Source organism: Cylas formicarius, unplaced genomic scaffold (assembly GCF_029955315.1).
Source record: "Cylas formicarius isolate icCylForm1 unplaced genomic scaffold, icCylForm1.1 PGA_scaffold_4__25_contigs__length_36172078, whole genome shotgun sequence".
Taxonomy (NCBI): Eukaryota; Metazoa; Arthropoda; class Insecta; order Coleoptera; family Brentidae; genus Cylas; species Cylas formicarius.
Window position 1 is genome coordinate 9,685,856 of NW_026844334.1, and position 23,685 is coordinate 9,709,540.

General features: G+C 35.2%; 4 protein-coding genes across 10 annotated transcripts; 1 reads left to right on the forward strand and 3 right to left on the reverse strand.

Annotated features, from left to right (window-relative positions):
- Positions 1–768: 768 nt before the first annotated feature.
- Positions 769–8,166, reverse strand: LOC132700798 (heme transporter FLVCR2-like). Of its 2 annotated transcripts, none has more exons than XM_060668339.1 (7): positions 7,884–8,166; positions 5,883–6,011; positions 3,864–4,044; positions 3,591–3,805; positions 3,426–3,529; positions 1,602–1,712; positions 769–1,537 (listed from the first exon to the last, which is right to left on the reverse strand). In XM_060668339.1, the coding sequence occupies exons 1-7, from the start codon at positions 8,136–8,138 to the stop codon at positions 1,228–1,230; spliced, it is 1,305 nt and encodes a 434-aa protein (XP_060524322.1). In that variant the 5' UTR covers positions 8,139–8,166; the 3' UTR covers positions 769–1,227. The 2 variants fall into 2 exon arrangements, with proteins under 2 accessions (XP_060524322.1, XP_060524321.1); XM_060668338.1 differs by having other exon boundaries at positions 5,826–6,011.
- A 3,277-nt stretch (positions 8,167–11,443) lies between these two features.
- Positions 11,444–13,519, reverse strand: LOC132700458 (aarF domain-containing kinase 1). 3 transcript variants are annotated; one of them, XM_060667786.1, is made up of 6 exons: positions 13,428–13,519; positions 12,865–13,369; positions 12,482–12,813; positions 12,174–12,423; positions 11,940–12,118; positions 11,444–11,888 (listed from the first exon to the last, which is right to left on the reverse strand). In XM_060667786.1, the coding sequence occupies exons 2-6, from the start codon at positions 13,291–13,293 to the stop codon at positions 11,546–11,548; spliced, it is 1,533 nt and encodes a 510-aa protein (XP_060523769.1). In that variant the 5' UTR covers positions 13,294–13,369; positions 13,428–13,519; the 3' UTR covers positions 11,444–11,545. The 3 variants fall into 3 exon arrangements, 2 of the variants coding, with proteins under 2 accessions (XP_060523769.1, XP_060523770.1); XR_009618645.1 differs by lacking the exon at positions 11,444–11,888 and having other exon boundaries at positions 12,064–12,118; positions 12,174–12,258; positions 12,321–12,423; positions 12,865–13,507; XM_060667787.1 differs by lacking the exon at positions 11,444–11,888 and having other exon boundaries at positions 12,082–12,118; positions 12,174–12,258; positions 12,326–12,423; positions 12,865–13,509.
- A 97-nt stretch (positions 13,520–13,616) lies between these two features.
- On the forward strand, positions 13,617–14,648 carry LOC132700459 (probable oligoribonuclease). Of its 3 annotated transcripts, none has more exons than XM_060667788.1 (4): positions 13,617–13,829; positions 13,878–13,957; positions 14,019–14,180; positions 14,228–14,648. In XM_060667788.1, exons 1-4 carry the CDS (start codon positions 13,766–13,768, stop codon positions 14,582–14,584), a joined length of 663 nt encoding a protein of 220 aa, XP_060523771.1. In that variant the 5' UTR covers positions 13,617–13,765; the 3' UTR covers positions 14,585–14,648. The 3 variants fall into 3 exon arrangements, with proteins under 3 accessions (XP_060523771.1, XP_060523772.1, XP_060523773.1); XM_060667789.1 differs by having other exon boundaries at positions 13,624–13,769; XM_060667790.1 differs by having other exon boundaries at positions 13,628–13,957; positions 14,003–14,180.
- Positions 14,648–23,662, reverse strand: LOC132700457 (ribosomal protein S6 kinase 2 beta). 2 transcript variants are annotated; one of them, XM_060667783.1, is made up of 12 exons: positions 23,495–23,662; positions 22,922–23,011; positions 22,545–22,868; positions 22,290–22,493; positions 22,002–22,237; positions 21,719–21,937; positions 21,468–21,666; positions 21,241–21,411; positions 19,393–19,569; positions 19,104–19,325; positions 18,125–18,384; positions 14,648–17,268 (listed from the first exon to the last, which is right to left on the reverse strand). In XM_060667783.1, exons 1-12 carry the CDS (start codon positions 23,546–23,548, stop codon positions 17,157–17,159), a joined length of 2,268 nt encoding a protein of 755 aa, XP_060523766.1. In that variant the 5' UTR covers positions 23,549–23,662; the 3' UTR covers positions 14,648–17,156. The 2 variants fall into 2 exon arrangements, with proteins under 2 accessions (XP_060523766.1, XP_060523767.1); XM_060667784.1 differs by lacking the exon at positions 23,495–23,662 and having other exon boundaries at positions 22,545–22,706; positions 22,763–22,868; positions 22,922–22,938.
- Positions 23,663–23,685: the final 23 nt, after the last annotated feature.

Genomic DNA, 23,685 nt, shown 5'->3' on the forward strand with positions numbered 1-23,685 from the left:
GGCTCAGTACCAAATGTGCCCAGCGCATTGCTATTGAACATTTTATTGACTGTGTTTTTGTTCATTTTTATGAAAATAGTTCATTTTTTAAGTCTCGTTATGTCATTGTTTTTACAGAACACTAAATATTTCTTTGAATAAATTAGATAAATGAAGAATAAAGAAAGTAGTCTTTGAGTCATTTACTCGAGTAAATTTTGTTTTTCGGCAAGATGTACATTTCGAACTATTTATTTATTTATAATATTTTTTTATCAAACTCACATTAATGATGAAAATATTTTAGCACTTTGTATATTTAGCCTTTAGAAAAATATAATCGAAGATAACCAAATGTTCCTTAATACAAGGTTTTTATTAAAAATAAAGGAAAAATCCTCCACAACAAAAGCAAATATTTTACGTTCAACTTAAACAAATGAAATGTTTTGCTTACACTAATGGTTAGTTTAGAATTTTTATTTGTAAAATAATCTGAAGTAGCGTTATTCAGACAATCGTCCTTATCTATCGATGTTCCGAGGTATGAAGGTTGAATATTTTTTTGATTATTTGTAATTTGCACATATTTTTCTACATACACTTACCTTTTTGTCAGCATGTTTCAGCTTAATATCAGGATATAGGCGACATAAACAAACAAATGCGGAGAACAAATTTATTTAATGAGATTCTCAACTCATAAAACGTTTTATAAATAAATATACATACTCATACTGAGAATCGAAAACTGATACAGTCGTCGGTAAAAAGCAAAGACATCCAACTACAGAAGGTACGTATATTCCAATTAATCAGTCATCAATAAGGTGTCTCTATGCAGTCTCTAAAGTGCTCTAAACTCGTAAGAAGATGATTCTTGATTTTGTGATACTAATCCATAGTTGAGGAAGCACAAAGTAATACTAAGTTGCACGTATATTTTTAGAATTAAACAAAATGGGTGCAACTGACTATCTGTGGTGTCGAGAAAGGATAAATATCACTGCTTCAACTGTCCGTTTGGTGTGAAACGCAATTATAAAGAAGAATATCGGTTGTCTTCTATTATTAATTTCTTATTATATTAAAATTACTAAAATACGCATTAAACTACATAAATGCCCAGATGTTTAAAGGAACAAACATCCATTTGGCAACGCCTTTCGAGCAGAAGGTTATACCAACACTCGGTTGATTCTAAACACTTCAGGTCTCACCAATGATTTTAATGTCTTCCATTAAAAGTCAGTTCTTTGTCAACTCCTCCTGCGGTATTTCCTTAAATTCAACCGCTTTCTGAAAAGCGGCCTGCCTTCGCAAACTATTGGGAACGAATGACGTCAGAACCGTGCCCAAAGCGAGTAACAGCGACTGAATGGAAAGCGACCAAAACGTTCCCCATTCGGCGTTGAGCCATCCCAGGCCGAGGGTGAACGCCACTCCCAATAATTGAGACACTGCAGTCATAAGACTAGTCGTGGTACTTTCGTTGGCCGGGTAGGTTAACTCGGTCGCGAATTCTATTCCCGCGGGGATGTAGGCGTTCAGAAAGAATCTGTCAAATGAAAGGGCGGCGTTTTTAGTTGCTCATTTGACGGATTTATTCATTAGCGGCTCACCCGAAACATCCGATGGCTAAATAAATGAGCAATTTTAATTTCAGTTCGAGGGCGAATATCAAACCGCCGATGAATATCGTCGACATCAGGTAAATCACGAAGGTCGTTTCCCTGAAAAATTAAATTATGACACGATGCATGTGAATATATCATATTCAATTAAATCTATTTTCAGATTTATCATTTATATTTTTTAAATGTAAGGATATCTAATTTTACGTGGTTTTGTATGGGGAGTAAATTGTTATAAACTTAACCTCCCTTTTCATAGGTAAGAAATTGAACAGCATTAGTCGAAATCAGTGCGATATTCAGAAATCCCCTCCAAACATAATACCCATTACATCGCCAAGAATTCAGAGAAGGAAACTGATTCCTATTATTTAATTTAATATTTCATCTTATTCGTATTCCCAACACACAGGACATCAGGCAAATCGCGAAGGTCGTTTCCCTGGAAAATTAAATTGTGACAAGTTCCATGCGAATATATCAAAAACATTCAGGAAAAATATTATATCCACGTGCGCATGGCAACACCGCCTTCCCATGGAAATCATATTCAAGAAGACCTTATTACTTCAAATTAAGCGATCTCCATCACATTCTCAACGCGCAGGAACATTCATGCCGCATTACAAATTTATTACTTCATCTTAGGTTGTATTAACTTTTTTTTTAACCATTAGACTTAAAAGGTTTATTTGTTCGTGATTCCACTAAAATTCAATTTTTATAGTATATTATGCAACAAGTGCGGTTTCACTCACGAGTTTATTTGTCACGAGCAGAGCGCAGCGGAGCGGAACGTGTTGCATACTATACTTTTTCTACGACCGTTAGTTTTTGAGTACATTTTCGCAAAACAACACAAATACGTTCAAAGCGTGGGAAATATCTACGAAAACATCCGATTGCTCCCAAATCCGTACCGTAAAATCCCGGAAATGTCCGTGACGTGGCTCGGATTCGTGGGAAACGAAACCGACGTGGTAAAGTGACGCTTCCCGCACGCTAGATCGGTGAGTAATTAGGTACTTTACAGACGGGAGTAGAAAAAAGTTATTATCGAAAATATATTGCCCAAATGTCATATTTCCGTGTCCTGCTAAGAGTAAAAAATTCAGTTAAATATATTTTAAGATTTATCATTCATATTTTATAAATGTAAAAATAGCTAATTTTACGTGGTTTTGTATAGGGAGTAAATTGTTATAATCTTAACCGCCCTTTTGATAGGCAAAAAATTTTACAACATAAGTTGAAATCAGTGCCATATTAAGAAATATCCTCTAAATATAATACCCATTGTATAGCGAAAAATCAGAAGGAAACTGATTCCTAATATTTAATTTAATATTTCATCTTAAGCAATCTCTATTGTATTCCCAAAGCACAGGAATTTACTTCATCTTCCGATAAATAAGTTACCTACATATACTACAGTTCCCATTTTTAAGTTCTTGTCACATTTCCGGTGCTTAATTGTAAAAATATCAAATATTACCTAATCAACACGTCCTAGAGAATTTTATGATTCTGGCGTTGCTAAGATAATTTTACTCAGTTCTGTCAGTGCCAAATTCAGAAATCCCCTCCGAACATAATACTAATTCTATAACAAAAAAGTATGATGGAAACTGGGTCCCGATTTGTAATTGTTTGTTTTTATTACTATTTATTAAATTTTTAGTATTAGTATATATTATTATTATTATTATAGGACCACATTTAAAAAATCTCACTTTTAAAAAACTTCAAAACTTTGTGATTCATAATAAAATTATCTTAAATAATAAAATCAAACTGTAAAAGATTACTTACTTGTACCTATGAGTTTTGTCCAAGATAACCCCAACGAGAACACCCCCCACCATCCCGGACAAAATCATCACCAATCCCATTCTGCCGGCATCTTCGGCGGCTCCCTGTAGAAGTTACGAACCATTAAAAATAATACGCTCCACAAAAATCTACGAACGTAAGTACCGGGAAGTAATACAGGATAAATTGGTTCAGCAGAGTCCCGAACGCCGAAAATATACCGTAACAGATACCATAGCCGAACATTTGCATGACGAAAGCTTTATTTTTGAGCAAACCTTTAACGGACCTCAAGAAAGTTCTCAGGGTCACGAGTTCGACCTGTCTCCTTTCCTCGGCTTGAGCTTCGCTTGGCGGGTTAGCCGGCTGGTGTGGAAAATCTGAAACATTTTTTCACCAACTATTTTCACCCATGGGGGCGCTAGACGCTGCACTCACAAATGGCGACTGCGACGCAAGCAGGCACCACGACCAACGTCAACCCCCAACAGAGTACTTTTAAACTGGCTCCTATTTGGGAAATGTCAGGATCGTCTTTGACTATGATGGGTGGTATTAGGAAGCCCATGGCGCTTCCCAGCATCACGCCAAATACTCCGATAGAGCACACTGTTGAAACCTGAGAAATTTTGATATAAATAAAATTCGCGATGTATTTTATCGTCATGTCGTTTTCAAACGTTTTAATGTATTTATAAGTAAAAATAGTATATTATGCAACAAATGCGGTAAACGGCATTTGACTCACGATTTATTTGACACGAGCGGAGCGAGTGTTTAATAAACGAGTGACTTAAAAAGTTTACCGGATGTGTTGCATACTATACTTTTTCTTCGACCGTTAGTTTTTGGGTACATTTTCGTAAAACAACACGAATACATTCACTGACACGATCGTCAGAGTTGACAAACGTCAAAATTCAAAGCGTGGGCAATATCTCCGAAAACATCCGATTGCTCCCAAATCCGTGCGGTAAAATCCCGAAAATGTCTGAAGTGGCTCGGATTCGTGGGAAGGGAAACTGAAGCAGTAAAGTGACGCTTCCCGCACGCTAAATCGGTGGATAATTAGGTATTTTACAGACGGGAGTAGAAAAACATATTTGTTTGTTTAGAAGAATAAGTTGCTATGGGGAGTCGTTATCGAAGTACATTCTAAATAATATTTGGATTTAACGTAATGAGAATACAACAATTATTCTTGTTACATATTTGTTTATTATTAATAATTTCAGTTCATTAGCCAAATTAAGTATATCTTTTTTTTACTATAAAAAATATAAAACAAGGCGTATTTGGAAAACCCGGTTCTGGTGTTTCCTAAATTAGAAGCTTTTGTCTTAAAATTAAGCAAAGAATCAGAACATCCATCAATTCGTCCCTCGAAAACGGGCAATAAAATTAAAAAAAAATTCATTATCAATTTTGGCAGACGACAGTAATTTAAATTATTTTATATGCGTTTCATCACAAACTTTGAGTTTGTAAAGATAACGTATATCGATACAATATGTGTATGTCTACTTATCCATCTGGATAATGGTTTTAAATATATTTTCCCATAAACACTTTACTAGTATTTATAATTTTTGTTCTATATCGTGTTTTATGTTCTATATATGGGGTAAACTAAAATTAATGACATATGAAATGAGAACCGGGCAGGCCCCTAAATGTTTATGGAGTCAATATATACACATTTTAAGCACTCATGTATACATATAATTGTTATATTTCAACTTTTCCATTCTAACATTACCTCGGTTTTCACAGATCGTTTTGGGTTAATATTCTTGTTACAGTAAGCTATATAATCGAAAGTTCTGAAATATGTATGTATATCCGTATATGAAGGTTTATAGGTAAAAAGCAATACTTAGCAAACGTCGAAAAATTAAGAACGCTATCTTATAAATCTCAATAACTCTAGCAAATACGAAAAAAGGAATAGCAAAAATTTTTATTTTTAATGTGTTCCATCTATTACTCTAGTTATGTACACACCATTGAGATTTTCTTCTAATGATAACGTATATAACGTCCTCACATAATTATGATTATCAGACACTATGTTTCAAAAATCGTGTGACAAGTAGGTAAGCATGTCAATCATCCCACATTCTTACATATTTTAAAACGATATCTAATTAGTTAACGCATTCCCGAGAATTTTGACTAAACCCTAATATAGACACGTGACTAGTTGAAATTGGAAATATCCGCGGAAAGTATTCAGACTCTAAATCTCACACGTCAATCGCTATAATTAATTGCAAACAATAATCACAAATTTGAACGCCCCAATGTAAATAAAACCTCCTAGTTATTGACAAAACCTTCCGAACGATTTATTGGCGTTTTGATTGATTTACGATATAAGTCGCGATAACTACTACGCACCTCGTTCGGCTTGAACCAAGTCACAGCCAACTTGGGCGGCAAACTTAAGATAAACACCTGAGACAGGGATACTATGGCCTGGCCCAGCAACACGATCGAAAATCTATCCGGGCTTATGGAGAAAAGTTTCACCGCAGCTCCTATCGCTGTTAAGAAGCACCCGACCAACGCAGCGAATCTCAAGCCCTAAAATGCAAGAAAATAACATTTTACTGGGGGGTTTACTGGATATTAACTATATATTATTAAAATAAACAACTGCTGTGATGCCTGACCAAGAACCAAGAACCAAGAACGCAGTTTTTCTACTCAAGACTCTAAAATGAAACTAATGAAACATGTGCAAAGCTTTCTCAACCATGGTCGGTGGATTTTAGGCATTTTCACGTTTTGCAGTTCTGATTGCCACGTGTCACTGAGAGAATATGTTTGTTCTGTTTTGCAAAAATGTACCAATCAAAAGTTAATGGTCATAGAAAATGTATGTATAAATCGGTCACTCGTATGTCACTACCTCCGCTTATGCCAAATGCAACTCGTGACTAAAACAACGTTTATCAAAGTTGCTGCATAATATACACTATTAAAGTTTCCCAATAAATTTCCAAAATATCTCTAGGCGAAAATCAATAATTGGTGAGGCCAATATTGCCTAAATCGAAAACAGACAGCATTCGAAAACCACATTTATATATTTAGGATTTTTAGAAAATGCACGTTGTTGAAAAATTAAGCTGTCCAACTTTGAGGGGCGTTGCCTTGCGTGATTTTGAAACGTAAGTTGTTGTCAAACTTAAAAAAAACATTTTTTCATAAATATCTTAGCAATATTCCGGACCATTTTATTTAAATTTAACAATTATGTTAAAATTACTAATTCCATTAGCGCCCCTGATTATTATAATTTAAGAATAAAATGTTTATGTCATATTTTTGTAAAATAAATGTTCTCAGTTGATTTTTAAAATTTTCCTTGTTTTGAAGAAATTAACAATTATCTAGTGGTGGCATAGGCGAGGTTGCCACATTAACGCTTTTTTCCCTAAGCTACCAAACTTTTTATGCCATTTGGGATTGTCCATTTATTTAACATACCCTATCATCAAATTCAATTACAAGAATGTCAAGGCACTAAAATAATTAATTATTTAATCAATAAACTAGAATTTAATTTATGCACGATGGTTGTTAACGAATTAATAAATAAATAATTAAATAACAATAAAAACTATTTAAAAAAAAGGAAAAAGATAGACAAAAGCTAAATCTATGGAATAATTTTTGGACATGTTATAGAGCCTTTCTTTATGAATGATATTCCCAACGGTAAATAATATTATACTCTTTTAAGGAAGCACCTTATCCCCCATTTAGCTTGGCTTTAGCCGAACATCAGAAATGGCGAAATAGGGATAATTGATAACCGCATATGGCTCAACAAGATGGGGCAGCTCCCCATGTAAAAAGTGCTTGCAACAAATGTCTCCAAATCGGTAAATCGGACAAAGAGGGACTATCGAGTGGCCACCTCGTACGCCAGATTTAAATCCCCTAGATTTTTATCTTTGGGATCACCTCAAAACTATTAAAGTGTACAAAACCAAACTTGGCTGACTTAGAAGAGCGGATAAGAACCGAAATTCGAGCTGAATCACCGAATTTACAGACATGGAAAAAAGCCAGAGAGAAAATTCTGAATAAATAAACATGCCGCCAGAAACGCCACTGATACCACTGTGTTCTAGAAAACGATTTCAGTGAAGCATCGGCGTGTTCCAAACGTCACCTCAAAATGTCAAGTCGTTTAAACACCTTCTTTTATATATTTAGATATTGAATCTATCACTTTCTTCTGCAACAAAAATTCTAAGCCGCGTGGATCGAAAATGTTTTATGGTAGTTTAATTTTATCTAAGCAGGCTGTGCGGTACTTCTTGGTCCGTCTTCGATATTAGCAATTAGATATAAATCTAACTAACTAAACTAATCGTTTAGAGAAAGTATGAGTTACTGAACATTCAGTCCATTTTTTAAAAGAAATTTTGTGTGTGAACATACCAATTTATCGATCAAAAAGGACGACGGGAACACAAAGATCGGCCAAACGATCATAAACATAACAGCCGTCCAGTCCACGGTACTCGCGCTCACGTTGTAGTACCTCATCACGACATTCGTGATTATCGAATACTCGACCCATTGGAAACAGCTAAAAGTGGCATAATAGACGTACACCGCCAAAATGTACCATCGTCTCTTTAAAGCCTTTACTTCATCGACGTCTTTAAAATCTGTCGATTTTTTTTCTAACATTGTTTCGTAAAACCCAACCCTACGTCCACTGTCAAAACTAAAACGCGTAAGATTCTTCACATCGCCACATTCCCTCTTTATAAATTTTTGCCCGAACGAGATAAAAATCTTCACAAATTCCAAATACGCGCGGTTTTGATTCGCTTTGTATGATAATAATCGCTGATAAAAGCAATAAATTGAGTGATCGACTGCTACTTATTGTCGCCGAATCCGATTTTCCGATTTTTTTTGCGTTCGCGAATTACATCAGGTGCGAGAAAAAAAAAACGACAAACCCGGCCGCGAAATTTTTAAAAGTACTCACCCCGCGTCTTCGACGGAATCGGCATTTGTCCGTGCAAAATCGCCCGCATATAAATTCACTTGGCCGATATTGTACTGAACCGCGCTTTTGTCTTTCCCGCCTTTTAACGAAAACGAAGTTTGAAATTTATTTTCAAGAAACCGATTTGCATTAATTACGGGGAAACAATATTACCTCTGCGGCTCGACCAATAATTTAATTACATATAATAGTAAATAACAGTCATTCGTTTAATTACACGGATTAAATCTTATTCCACGTTACGCAATAGACGTGGAATTGAATGAAACCGTCGAAGATGAATTTAATATATGCGAAGACGTGACAATAAAAGTAATCGAAACTGCAAAAATAAACCGATTAACTTTAATCTTCATACGTAACCGACAATGTCGTTCGAATAAAATTTTCCCAACGGTCGCGCCACTGAAATTGCAAAACGACCACAGTAGTACAATTACGCATTTTTACCAATTCGCATCATTTTTAGTTCTTGCGAAAAACTATCTACCTCTCTCTGCCGCTAAGGTTAATAATGCCACAGAAATCATTTCCAAAGGATATCCGATTATCCGTCAATATTTATAATAATAATAATAATATCCTTTATTTCCAACAAAATCATATTATACAAGGAAATGTCGCCGTGGCATCACTTGGCCTAGCATAGCATAATTAAACACTTACAGGTTACGAACAATTTCACAATAAAATCTCTCAAAAAAACTGGAAAATAGTTTAAATTTCTCTCTGTTATCAACCCTAACTATGCCGGCCTAACTGTGCTAGGCTGTACTGTAAAGTACCTCTCCTGCCTGAAAATATTTCAAAAAAGGTTGAATTGTTTACAGGATTGCTAAGTCTGGCCCTGTTCGTGGCGACAGGCGTCATTAGTGTTGTGGTAATCGTTCATTTTACGAGGAACTAATCAATCAGTGACCGATTTCGAAAAGGACCGAATCATTACAATCAGTAGTTCATTCAATACTTTTTGATGCCAACATAAGCGGCAATAGTCACGGAATCCGAACAGTCCGAACGACCGATTCAGATTCATTTGAATTTGGATTATTGTTGTGTCTATATGTTATGTTTTCTGTTCTAGTTAGTATAATAGTTAGCTGTGTACTGCTTTTTATTGAATCTTGACTTTTTTCAAAATAAGTTGTACCAGTAATCCATTAATTTGTTTAAATTAAATACCTGTGTCGAAATAGATGTTTCATTCAATATTCAATTCAACACATCAGCAAATCTACAGATCGATGTCGCAACTCAATACTATAGAATAAATATAATAATACTCCCATTCCTTTTCCGTGTAATGTCTCAGTCATGCATTTAAATCTTAAACCATTCAAATGAAACGTATTCCGGCGAATTCGGTCGGTCGATCGGTCGTGCTGTATTCGGTCACTTCTGACCGCTCAGGGCGGCAGCGAGAGCGAACAAGAGGATCGAATCGTTACGAACAAGCAGGATTCGATCGTTCGATCCATGAAATGATTGACTTGGCATAAAAGTGTGAGTCGTTAAAACGACTACGATTTTTTTTTTACGAATATAAGCAGCCGATGTGTGGATTATATTCTAAAACGCACATAATAACGATGCGCAAAAAAAAATTTCTACTCCAATATGTAAAATACCTAATTACACACCGATCTAGCGTGCGGGAAGCGTCACTTTACCACGTCAGTTTCGTTTCTCACTGATCCGAGTCACTTCGAACATTACCGGGATTTTACCGCACGGGTTTGGGAGCAATCAGATGTTTTCCGAGATATTTCCCGCGCCTTTAATTTTGACGTTTGTCAGTTCGGACGGTCGTGTCAGTGAATGTATTCGGGTTGTTTTGCTAAAATGTACCCAAAAACTAACGGTCGTGGAAAAAGTATAGTATGCACACGTTCGGGAAACTTTTTTTTCTACTCCCTTCTGTAAAATGCGAAATTATACAACGATCTAGCGTGTGGGAAGTGTCACTTTACCACGTGAGTTTCTTGTCCCACGGATCCGTGCCACTTCGGACATTTCCGGAATATTACCTCACGGGTTTGGGAGCAATCGGATGTTTTCGGAGATATTTCCCACAACAATCGTAATACGATTCTTGTATTTCCCACGCCTTGAATTTTGACGTTAGTCAGTTCTGACGGTCATGTCAGCGAATGTATTCGTGTTGTTTTGCAAAAATGTACCGAGAAACTAACGGTGGTAGAAAAAGTATAGTATGTAACACGTGCGGTATACATTTTAAGTCACTCGTTCATTAAACACTCGCTCCGATCGTGTCAAATAAACTCGTGAGTCAAATGCCGTTTACCGCACTTATATAATATACTATAAGTCACTCGTTTATTAAACACTCGCTCCGCTCGTGTCAAATAAACTCGAGATTCATATGCCGTTTACCGCACTTGTTGCATAATATACTATGACCTATGTTCTGTGCCCTGTATTATGTTTTTTGCTTTATTCTATTACAAAGTTTGCTTTACTTGTTGCCGATTCTGCCGATCTACGAAGTGACTTCGTGTAATTATTAAATGAAATTCAACTATCTTAGCGCTAATAATAACTTAAGAATTTTTTTCTGCCTTAACCATATAGCTATTACACATATGGATTCCCTGCCTATGCTGACAGTTCAGGAAATCATGAAGCAACTACGTAAAAAAAAATTCAGTAAGTTCAACGTGCGCATGCGCGAGATTTAAACAGCTTTAATTTCTTATTCTGACGTTAGGCCCATAAGACCTTGCGGCTTTCATCAAGCAACATATTGTCAATGTTTGGATGCTGCATTTTTAGGGCAGTACAGAAGGGCAAACAAGGAGCAGGAAAAGCGTTGCAGAATTGTATCACCCACGTCGGAATCAGTATAATTCTGTAATTAATTTATTTGCCGTTTTTGTTCTCTAACCATAAATATTTTGGGAGACAGAAAAATCAAATATCTAAATAAAAATAAATATATTTTATAAACAATGCCTTTTCAAATAAGGAATAAACATTTTTAAAACTTACTAACTAGGAATTTCTTGTTTACAACTGCATCATTAGACTTATTTGGTACTGGACAAGTGCACAGATAATATCAAATTCCTGATATGTGTCTTAGATTTAGAAAGGTATAGTATATTTTAATTTTAAGCAGAGCCCAAAATTCTGCTAAGGTGATTTTAATCCTATCAATGCTGTTTTTGCATTTCTGATATTTTTGATTATATACAGAATGGACACAACACTGCGACATCACCCTGAAAGCTCCCATTCTAGCGCCAGTTCGAAGAGTGTGTTCTATTCCTCGCATAAGATCATTAGTTTTTAATATAAGCAGCATCTGCCGATTTACATTCTCCAAAACTGAAGAGATTTGGGGCAATATGCCAGTGAAGTTCTGCCTCATGAAATCTTTTTCATTTTTGGAAATAGTATGCCTGAAACAGAATCATCTTTTCAAAATATACAGCTCAATCATTCAGTAATACCTATCAATGCCCTTCAAAATGGTATCCCATGTACGACCCGTAACCATACAGGCAAACAAACCATAAGCATCTCCTTCAATACCTAACTTTTTACTATATAATCTCATAGACTTTCTGTCTCTGTCTAATATGCTAAGCCATAAATTTGCGTAATTTATTCGAAATTCATCACTGAGATTCTAAAAACGGTATAAAGGAAACCCTATAAATGTCCACCCAAAAAAACTAACTTACTGCATAGAGACCATGATCTAGAAGTACTATATTGCAACCACCTGATTGATTCTTTTGAACCAAAATATTCCCTGGGTGTGGATCACTGTGGACAAAACCATGGATAAAAATCATTTCTGCATACAATTTACCAAGTTTGTCTGAGACCTCACATGCATCAATGTCATTGCTCTGAATATATTTTAAATCATTAACTTGGCCCCCTTCCACAAATTCCATTGTTAGCACTCTTGGAGTTGTCAAATCCCATCTACAATTAATAATAATGTATATAATATTGACATATTAAAAAAATAACTGAGTAAGACCTTATTTTAGGAATCTTTAGCCAACCTATTTTTTCGAACAACTTTGCTATTTTCTCAGCGTTTTGTCCCTCCAATACAAAATTTAATTCTTGGGGAATATTTTTCTTGGATTCATCAACCAACCACTGAAATTTAAATTCTGGAAACACCCAACTCATCAGTTTAACCAAATATTCCATGGTTTTCATATCAATTCTGGAGTTTCCCTGAACATAAGGATGCTGCACCTTTATTGCCCACATGGAACCATCTTTATGAACTGCTTTGTGCACCTGTGCAAGTGAAGCAGTTCCCAAAGGTTCAGCACTGATACTATCAAAAATTGCATAAGGCTAAAACATATAAAATTCATAACTATTATGAGAAAATTTAATGTAACTTACATCCTGTTTCAAATCTTCCTTCAATACTTGGATAATATCCTCCACATCTGTTGCTGGTGCCTCACTATGCAACACTTTCATTGTCTGCACATACTCTGAAGGCAGCAAATAGTCAAGTGCAGCAATATGTTGGCCCACTTTTATATATACACCCCTATTTGTGCAACACAAATCAAGTAATTTATTGGCACAGCGTTTATGACACACTGACTTGAGATCTTTGTACTCTTTGGACTGTTTATTTAGACCTCTACCATATAAGTCTCTTTTATATATAACCCCTATGTTAAACACTGTGACAACAGCCCTACTAAACCTGACAATTCCAATAGAATCCCATTCGTATTGGTTGCATTTCAAACTTAATGCTGTACTGGCTACCGCACCCCCAATTATACAGTATTTTACCAAGGGCCTTATTCTAATCATCTTGAAAAAGTAACCTTCCTGTGCGATACAAAACGGCAGACGTCGTATGTGCAAACCTTTTGTTTCAGACTATGGACTACAACCACGATACATTTTCGTTGCAAAACATTTACATAAATTCCTGGACTTGAGACCTTAGGTGCCAAATTTCTAATTTCAAATACTTTCTCTTTCCCATCCTGCATTTTGATTCAATCGAACGACAGAAGAAACGTGAATTTTGATAGGTTTCCTATTTCATGACAATTCACAGAACATATAATTTTTTTGAAAACAATGTCCATAGAAAAATGTAACCTATTTAACCTTACTATTCTGTAGAAAATATTTTAACCATTAGTTCTGTCGATTATGAATGAGGTCTCTCATTTTTTTTGGCAATTTCGCTACCTTTCACAACGTTATAATTAAGAGGTCTAAGGGGAGATCCTTCCAGTGATCAATCATCTCTTTGTATACACTGAAAATTAACATGAGTATGAGTATTAGTATAAGGCCTATTTACCGTTCATTTAGAAGAGTATATAATTCAATTAGTAGGTGACTTACTTTAAAAATGAAAAACTCTTAATATTTACTTGCAGCACAAACAGTAGACTACAATAGGAGATATTCAACTATTGTAGATTTGGAAGTAAATCGTATAGTATGGATGGATATGGAGGTTAATAGGCAATGTGTTGCACGCTGTCCATAAAATTTTCCATAGCTTTTTCATCTTTTAGATGACTGGCCTGGATGTTGACAATGATCAAATAATGGAAGTTGCTTGTTTAGTCACCGACTCAGATTTGAGAGTAATAGCTGAAGGGCCCGATATTGCAATCCAACACTCCAAAGATGTTTTGAGTAAAATGAATGACTGGTGTCAAAAGCAACATGAGAAAGTAATGATATATTTCATATTTGTAACACTTCCTTATAGTTTACTTAGACAGGATTGGTGAATTTATGTTTGAATTCCAAAATTAAATTAGAAGAAGCGGAACAGATGGTGCTGGAATTCTTACAAGAGCATGTTACCTACAAAATGAGCCCATTGGCAGGGAACAGTGTTTACATGGACCGAATGTTTCTCATTAAGCATATGCCTAAGGTTCATGATTATCTTCATTATAGAATAATCGATGTTTCTACACTTAAAGAGATATGTAGGCGCTGGAACCCTGAGCTGTTTAAACAAGTACCAAATAAAATCTATGGACACCGTGCTTTGCAAGACATTAGGGAGAGTGTGGAAGAGTTGTTGTTTTATAAAAAACATTTTCTAAAAGCAAGCGCAGAAAGATAAAGGTTTTAAGTATAATTTTTTTCATTAAAACTAATCAAAACTTAATAAATCAACATTTCATCAACTATGGTGTTTTATTACAACCTGGTAAAAGAAATTATAGTATTCACAAATTTTTAACACAACAAACACTTCATATAACATTAAGTGACGCTAAATAAGCAAAAAGGGGAAAGAAAACTAACCAAAACTCATAAAGGATGTGAATGTGAATATTTTGATTTCTCAGTTAAAATTAAAAGGATTAATTGTACAAGACTGCGGATTAATATATACTGGAACGCTGAAAAGTGTGGAAAGGGTATAACAACAAAATCATTTGTTTTACTTGCAAATTTGGATTTAAGCCACAAAATAGATGCTACTTGATATTTTTTAATTCTTTTCTCATTTTCGCCTTCATCAATTTTTAATTCCACTACTGCATTCTTCATTAATAGTATATCCCGTTTCCACAATTTTTGGATACCACAGTAAACCCAATGATCAGCAAAGAATAATGCTGCAATTACATTATGCATTGCGTCAAATTTAAAAATAATAACAGTTGATTTAAAGTATATGATTTGGGCATTATAAATGTTTACTTAATGTTCAACCATTAACTTGAAGCAAATTTAACCACCAGCATATACTATGATATGCATCTTTAGTACCGAATGATATAACGATTTTGGGTAGCAATTAACAATATACAGATTTACAGACACATAATAGCTGTATTTCAAGCATTTATAAGTTTTAAAATTGGTAGTAGAAAACATTTGTTTTGCCCGGCATAAAGGTTTCTCAATTATATAAGGAAGGTATCTATTTAACTCCTAGAATATCATTAAAAATTTTAGGGTCGAAACATACCTTTACTTTGATATGTGTTACAAAAATAATGTAAACATATAGGTATTAACCAAAATACATGGAAATTCACAAAAAAATAGTTTCAATGCGTACATTTAGAACATTAACATTAGCCTTAAGTGAAAAAGGGAAAAGTGGGAGATAGGTCTGTAAGGCACATGACAGAGATACACACAAGGTGTACTAATAACTATGTGTTTTATATAACTGAGAAATCCCGATGCACGCAATTACTTTTAATAACTTTGAATTGAAAATCGGTTTCACTCTGCATTTAAATGTTATGCAAGGCTTTCAATGAAATCTATACAATATTTAGTCATTGATGCAGAAAAATCAATAATCAAAACATGGTAATGACACAGAGTATCATATATAGTAATTATTGTCAAGATTTCACCGAAATCGTTGCATAACCAAAACTAACCAAAAAAAAAAGTTTATAGCCTTTGTGGATATAATATTTTAGACATAAGGGCAAGAGCTCAACAAACACCAACCATCTCGAGTTAAGATTGTCAATACTCGCGATAAAGGCTATCAGTCTACACACTGCCACGTTAAGTACCAACGATTTCTAAATGAGCACACAATGACCAAGTCACTAAAGAAATATGACTGCATATCGTTACAAATATAGATTGACAGATTGTATGCAATATTGGCACAGTGAGAACTAGGAGAGTAAAATTTTAAAAAATATTCATTCATATAGTTGCGGTATAAACGGCCACCACGGAAATGATGAAAGCCCCAGTAAATGAGAATTACCAAACCTCACAAGGTTCGAAGCTTAATATATTATAAAAGTATTATAACAATGAACACAGTACTTTTCGCCTATTTCATATTAATTACACTTAAATTATTATGACACTAACAATCAATCAATGGCTAAGGTTCATTAAAAATATAAACTGGCTTTCAGGAAACGCTAAAGTGATCATTTATTAATATGTTGCTAGTAGGCTGACTTGTATATGCGCATGCGTGCCAACAATCAATTCCCTATTTGAAATTGGGAGAGATGACATATGCTAGGTGTAATTTTTTTGAGCAGGTACTGCTACACGTCTGGAAAACGATAACAGTGTTTTCGAATTCAATTAAAAAAGGTGGTCAGGGTGGAAATCTGTACAATTACAAGCTTAAAAATCTCAAAGTTATGGATGCAGGGAGTTCCACAGAGAAGTATAGGTGAGAACTTGAAAAAAAAAACGTAATTGCCCTCCATGAGGCTAAAATATTATTAAATTGGCGCCACTTATTTTCATTCAATTTCTCAGAAGATTCCAAGGGATAAAAATAAACAACCTGTATAAAAATATTTGGTCGCAACAAAGGTCACAATTTTTTTATTTATTTAATATTCCTCAGTTAAATTATCGACCAGGGAAATAAACATATGTATATAAATATTATCGTTGGCACACAAATAAAATGATGTAAGTTTTGAAGAATTCAATTCTCGATATGAAAACTACTGGCAAACATTCTATAACAGAGAACAACGAAGCGTCCGTCTAAAAACTATGGAAAAATAGTTTTGGTATACTCGTTCTTAAAATACCGAAACGATTCGGGCACATTCCTCGTCTCCCACTTTCGCAAGAATAATCGTATCCAACTATACCGTTTTGGAATAAATTAATTTAATAAATACATCAATTCTTGGGACATTGCACCTGCAGGCCGATGAATAATTGACTACTAATTACGACGGTTTTTGAGCTCGAGCCGCGGCCTTATCCCTAAACCTTCTCCTCGCCAATTCGGACATCGCGACAGGACCCAGGTGCGCCACCTGCGGGGATGTCGCTATCGCCCTGTATGAATTTGGTTAAAAAACCGAAATCATCCGATTCGCAACCCATGACGTTTTATCCAAAGAAAACCCGACAAGCCCTTAATATTAACTTCACATTCTAAACGCACCACAATAATATTACTCTTTTCCTCCATAAAAAAAAAATGTTATAGATTTGATAATTATACGTGTACAAATTGGTGCATCCAAGCTAGTTTTTTTGTGAAATTTTGAAAATTAATCGAAATTCCCTTTGAAATATCTTCTGATTATCCAGTCTTCTACCAACTTGTGCACATAATATTTATTTAATAATTAAGATTTAGGAATTTATTTAATTGTCAATAAACTCATATTCAATTTCTCAAATTGTTATTCTTAATAATTTCAATATTAGGATTTGTCAAAGACAAATTCTCAATTTTGTTGACTGTCCAAATTTGTTGCCAAAGTTTTCAAAAGCATTCCCACCAATAAGCGTCGGTAGTTTTATCCCACCTCCACCCCAATAATATATTAGTCCATTATTTTTATGCTCGCATGATGAAAACAAACGTGTATAGTTTTATTATATCTTTTTAAATAAAATTAAAATTCCAAGATGATGAATACTATTTACAAAAAGATCTAATGATGGTGAATGATGAAACAGGAAATACATCACGCATTGTAAACAAAATGAATCATAAATTTGCAATTCAGTTTTTTTAAATTACCGCTAGAGGGCAGTGTAAGATTTAAATGCGATTTGTTTTTTAAACTAAATTCGTTGAATTTCGAAAATTTATCGCCCAAAAGGTGGGAAAGCAGATTTTATCAGTGACTTATCGGGTCCGCTGTGGATAAAATGCCATGGTTCGCAATTTAAAATTTACCTGAACGTGGCAGCGACAGTTTCCCTCAAGTAAGCCCCGCCCGTGTCACCGCCCCCGGTCGTCGCTGCTTGCTGATTCGCTGGCATTTGCGAGCTCGACAGAATTGCCGAACTTTCTTCCGCGTAATACTTCGCGCACTGCACGTTAACCCAGGAGTGTTTAATGAGCTGTGCGGCCGTGGGTCTGCGCTGGGGTGCTATGTGCAGCATGTCCGCGACGAGTCTTTTCGCGTCCTCCGATATGCCCACCCAATTTTCAACCTTTAGAGGCACACACAAACTAGTTAGGCCCCTTGCCCATGTCCAGGGTGGTCAAATTAGACACTTTTAAAGGGAAACTCCCTTTTCTAAATGAAATGAAATGACAGAGTGTTTTTGGAAAATGTGTGTTTAAAAAAATATAACCATATATATTTTTGGATTATTAGAGGAGTTAAAATATCCTTTCCAGAAATATAGCACACTTGATATTTTGTTTTCTTGGAGAAAAAGGAAGTTTTGAACTTTGAACACGATAGGTTCCCTTTAAAATTATCCAATTTAGACCATTCTGGTTGGAAATGTTTAAAAAGACACACACACACACAAGCCTACATAAAAATGAAACAACTCAAATTTTTGATGCGGCAACCAGTTTTTGGGATAATTAGAAATTTCTCCTTTAATGTAGATCCTTGGGTGAATTTCAGTAGAGCAAACATTTACCATCAGATGTGCTTACAGCATATATGATCTTAAACATAAAATGCTTATATTTTTAAAAAATACTAATTTGTTGGTCATTTTAAAACCCAAATTAAGATGGTTTATATCGTTAATATTTGTTAAATAAAAATAAAAATCTATTTTAAAAGTTTAATACTTTGTACCCCAAAAATCTCAGCATTTGTTGGCGCATGTTGATACGAACTTTTTTTTTAATATTAAAAATTTCCGCCACAATAAACAGATACACCATGTGAATCATGTTCTTAACTTACGTGCAAATCGAGTTTCCCCGAACTGATCCTCTGCAAAATTTGTTGCAGGCTGTCGTTGGGGGCTGTGCTGAAAGGACACTGCCCGGAAAGCATTATATACAATATCACTCCTAAGGACCAAATATCACAAGCGGCGTCGTACCCTTGCCGCTTTAACACTTCGGGGGCGACAAAATTCGCGGTATAACAGGGTGTCATCAGTAAACCGTTTTCGGCACGTAACTGAAATAAAATCGGCATAATTTGAAAGTCGGTCTTGCTATTTTCCCCTTTTTTTTCGTGGTAATACCTGTTTGGCAAATCCCATATCACAGATTTTAACGCTATCGGGTGCGCGATTTTCCGAAGCGAATAGGATATTCGCGGGTTTCAAATCTCGATGAACGACGCCATTTTCGTGCAAATACGCGACCGTCGACGCTATAGTTTTCAATATAACGGCCGATTCTTGCTCCGAGAGTTTGCCCTAAAACACACAAGATCTCCGAATCACTATATACAACGAAATCCCTAGGGGGGCGCATTGTAGTTCTATCGTGCTCCTGCGGACCACTATGGAACTTTCGAGAAACCGTATACCGCCTAGAGGATAGTTTCTCACATTCTCGGGACAACCTGAATAATATATCTGCCAACTATCATCATGCGGATTTTTTACACTCATGCGTTGAACAAATAAAAAAAAATAAAATAATTTTTAGTTGCGTCACATGCGTAAATCCAAATATTTTTTTAACGATTACCGCAGGCACAATTTATAGGCAAATATTAACAAAAGTTATTTAAAATGTTCCAAAAGATTCGGATTTGAAAGAAAATTGCGCCAAAATTTCTTGTAGATCTGGCAACACTGCATTGAATCAAGTTGGAAGAAGTTCTCTTACTTCGTTCTCTGAAAACCGAATAATCAATGTCCGTTACCAGTGTTGGAAAAAGAAATAAATATTTATACTAAATTGAAAAATATTTATAGTTTTCTTCATAAAAAACTTCAGTTACAATAATTTACCAAATTTAAGCACAAGAATATAATAAAATTAAATATTTCAAGTGAAAAGAAAATAACCTGCAACTGGGTTTGAACGCGAAACATTCCGTGTGCGTGTCGCATCCGACGCCCTAACCACGGATCTCCACAGCATGTGTCGAATTTGCGATTCGGTGTGTGTATATACAATATGTTAATTGTCGTTTTAAGCAGGGACCTGTGGGTTTCGGTTTAACGTATCACGCGAGTTCTACAATATGTGAAAATGGTGAATGCATAAAACGGTAGCTCAGATGACCGTCTACTCAACCCGTTATCCGTTAACGGTAATAAAGTTATAAGCTAATATTTAATTTTAACCCTGTATGATAGACGAAAACAGTAAATGCATTGCAGCTCTCTCAGCTACCTACAAAAATGTTCCAGTCAGTTCAGTGCTCCAGAAATAGACAAATTTTAAGGAATTTTAGGTTATTTGCCGATAACCGACACTTCCGATACATTTTTGACAAAGTGCCATAGACAGCATTACTGACCCGCATCTCTGGCAGCTTCTCGTTCGACAATTTTATCGATAGGTTTTCGAGAAATATACTTTTTTTTGGAGGCAATATTTTTAACAACATTCGATCCCGCCCAGTTTCAATAGGTTCCATCTGGGGGCGGAAACTTAAGGTTCCGTCGAATCTCAAGTCGATTGCGAGAATGGCCGCGGCTGTCGGCTAGCCTCAACATTCTGCCAGACGCTGCGGGTCGTCTAGCATTAGAACGGAGGAAAATTCGAAGCCCGTACTTTTGTATGAAGGTGTCCCGAATCAAAAACCCGCCGTTAGGGTCCGTTACGAAGAAGACCAAATAAAAAACCATTTTTTTTTCGACGATGAATCGATCTGTACCGACGACAATCCCGTGAATCTCGATTTCATAGGTTTCTCGAAAGTAACCCCAATTTTTTGATTCTCTTGATTTTCTTTGCTTTACTTTTCGGCCAGATTTGTAATAGAAATTATTCGCTGAATATTAGCACAAAAAAACAATTTTTCATTCAAACATTGAATTTAAAAAATTCTAACCTTTTATAATTATATTATTTTTTTATGCAATATCCGTCTCCTCTGTTACATAATAAAATAATTTTATTGAAGATACCTTCATCATTAAATAATCAAGCAATTCGCCACCCCTTAACAGTTGCAGCACGAGATATACTTTCGTGGGTTCCTCAAAGAAAGTCTTTAAGGTTACTATACCGGGATGCTGACCATATCTTAATAGAATTTCTACTTCTTCTCTACAATCACAGAGAGTTTTATTTATTATCTAAAAAGCAGAATATTCACTTAAATTATTAATAATATAATTGGAACTGTCCGAACCTTAACTGCATATTGTTGGCCGGTCGACTTATGTCTAGCTAATTTACAAACGCTGTAGCTTCCTGAACCAAGGATATCCATCAGAATGTACTCATCGGAAAAACTTCGATCTGTCGTCCTGAAAGACTTCATTGGTGTTTCCATAGATTTTTTCTGTACTGTACCATTTTCCAACAAACAAGGTGCAACAAAACTAAATCTAAAAATGCCCTCACTTACACTATCAATAGAAACAAATACAATTTTATTACCCTCGGAACAATTCATGCGCGTTTGCGCTAGCAGGGACGCCGGGAGAATCTCTGGGAGTTTTACTAGTGTATTCTGAATCAAAGTAAGCATCTTCAGGACCACAGACTGCAGGTTGAAATGGTGGTCGAATTTTTTTGGCAAGAAGAGCATCAAAGTCAATTGTGGCGAAAAATTCATGATTTTTTATATCTTCCACGCCCCCCACGCCCGCACCTAACCTAAAAGAAAAATAGAGAAATCAATTTCTAAAATACACTGTATAAATTTCTAGAATAAAGTTACCTGTTACATGGATTTCTTTTGAACAACGCTCTTAACAGACTTTGAGCTTCCGGGCTAAGATTTCCAGGCATGCCCAATTTTGCTTTTAAAATTTGTGTCATTGTTTCTTTTCTATTTGACCCTTGAAAGGGCAATGCGCCAGTTAACATTTCATACATAAGAACGCCAAAAGACCACCAGTCAGCTGCAAATGAATGACCTTTCCTATTTACTACTTCGGGAGCCATATATTCAACCTAAACACATTAAAGCTAAGATTCAATTGGAGGACCCTTAATTTTAACTTACAGTGCCACAAAAACTATATGTTTTGCCTTCATTCACTGGCAATTTTGACAGACCAAAATCTGTAAGAGCTATATGACCTTCAGCATCCAAAAGAATATTTTCTGGTTTCAAATCTCTGTAAATAATGCCAACCAAGTGTAAATGATTCAAAGCTAGTGCTAGCTCAGCTAAATAAAACTTAACATCTTCTTCGGTAAACATAACCTGCCAAAATAATTATTTATTTAAAAAAATATATTACTACATATCCTTTACCTCTTTGCTCAATCTAGAAAACAAATCACCTCCCCTAAGAAAATCTAGAATGAGATACAATTTGCCAGCAGTTTGAAAAGCATAATGAAGTTTGACAATAAAGGGGTGTTCAACATCAACTAAGATATTACGTTCCATTTTCGTTCTATGCCTATCGCGAACCTTTAATGTAGCTTTTTTAAGGACCTTCATAGCATACATTATACCAGCATCAGTACCAGCCACTTTGCGTACCAAAAAGACTTTCCCAAATGAGCCCTCCCCTAAAACCTTGAGGAGATCAAATTGGGAAGGATCTGCTTTATCATGCCCATTTCTAACAAGCTGGAATAAACAATTTAAGACTAAAAGTAACAGTTCTGAATTTATAAAAGTACCTCGCCGAGTTCAATCTCATGTTCACCTTCATTTTGAGCACTCGTCGATTCTTCTGCTACAACTGCTTCATCAACATCTCCTGACTGTGACTGAAAGGCAATAACAAATTATTTAATAAATTATCTTTTAATCAGCTTTTCTATTAGACGAAACTTTGAATTCAATATACCTAGCAATCAATGTAAATGGAGTAAGAGATATCCAACAAGAGCCTCATAATAATACAGTACATGTAACCAAGTGGTACAATAAGCACAATCAAGGTACTGACTTGTAAGGGTAATTATAATTTTTTTCAGTTCTAACACAAAAATTTTATTAACATTACATGCACCAAATAAAGAAAAAATTAAAACAACAGATCACAAACCCAAGAAACTCACATAAACTGCAAACATATTTTACGTACAGAAACCATTCTTAATGAGCTGAATAACCCGAAAGCTGTAAATCGACGAGACATTTAAAATACCTACTTAAAAAAGATACAAATTTAATAAAAAAAAAATGAACCAAAATAATTTGAAAAACATCTTGGTGCAGATTACCAAATAAATACAAAATGTACTAACCTCTGTATCTGCTCGTTGAATTTGCCATGGCTCTCCCGAGTTTGCTAACGGCATATTAGTTATTTAAAACTCACCATCAATAGAAAAAATATTCCCAAAATTATTCTGTTTTTGTAAACTAAGAACTGTCAATAAAATATGAAAAGAATGGAATTTAAACAATTGACACTTGGCGCAATTCTTTCAACATG

What these genes read in the sequence shown, in the direction of transcription:
- LOC132700798 (XM_060668338.1), bottom strand. Translation starts at nt 8,138, where the DNA reads ATGTTAGAAAAAAAATCGACAGATTTTAAAGACGTCGATGAAGTAAAG. An exon ending in TTGCGTCGCAGTCGCCATTT is followed by an intron (nt 3,806 to 3,863) that starts GTGAGTGCAGCG and finishes AAAATGTTTCAG; the next exon opens with ATTTTCCACACCAGCCGGCT. An exon ending in TTATCCTGTATTACTTCCCG is followed by an intron (nt 3,530 to 3,590) that starts GTACTTACGTTC and finishes TAACTTCTACAG; the next exon opens with GGAGCCGCCGAAGATGCCGG.
- LOC132700458 (XM_060667786.1), bottom strand. Translation starts at nt 13,293, where the DNA reads ATGATTAGAATAAGGCCCTTGGTAAAATACTGTATAATTGGGGGTGCG. An exon ending in AGGAAGATTTGAAACAGGAT is followed by an intron (nt 12,814 to 12,864) that starts GTAAGTTACATT and finishes TATATGTTTTAG; the next exon opens with CCTTATGCAATTTTTGATAG. An exon ending in ATTTTGAAGGGCATTGATAG is followed by an intron (nt 11,889 to 11,939) that starts GTATTACTGAAT and finishes ATTCTGTTTCAG; the next exon opens with GCATACTATTTCCAAAAATG.
- LOC132700459 (XM_060667788.1), top strand. Translation starts at nt 13,766, where the DNA reads ATGAGTATGAGTATTAGTATAAGGCCTATTTACCGTTCATTTAGAAGA. An exon ending in TAGTATGGATGGATATGGAG is followed by an intron (nt 13,958 to 14,018) that starts GTTAATAGGCAA and finishes TTCATCTTTTAG; the next exon opens with ATGACTGGCCTGGATGTTGA. An exon ending in GTCAAAAGCAACATGAGAAA is followed by an intron (nt 14,181 to 14,227) that starts GTAATGATATAT and finishes TAGTTTACTTAG; the next exon opens with ACAGGATTGGTGAATTTATG.
- LOC132700457 (XM_060667783.1), bottom strand. Translation starts at nt 23,548, where the DNA reads ATGCCGTTAGCAAACTCGGGAGAGCCATGGCAAATTCAACGAGCAGAT. An exon ending in GCGCATGAATTGTTCCGAGG is followed by an intron (nt 21,667 to 21,718) that starts GTAATAAAATTG and finishes GGGCATTTTTAG; the next exon opens with ATTTAGTTTTGTTGCACCTT. An exon ending in GCCAACAATATGCAGTTAAG is followed by an intron (nt 21,412 to 21,467) that starts GTTCGGACAGTT and finishes TCTGCTTTTTAG; the next exon opens with ATAATAAATAAAACTCTCTG.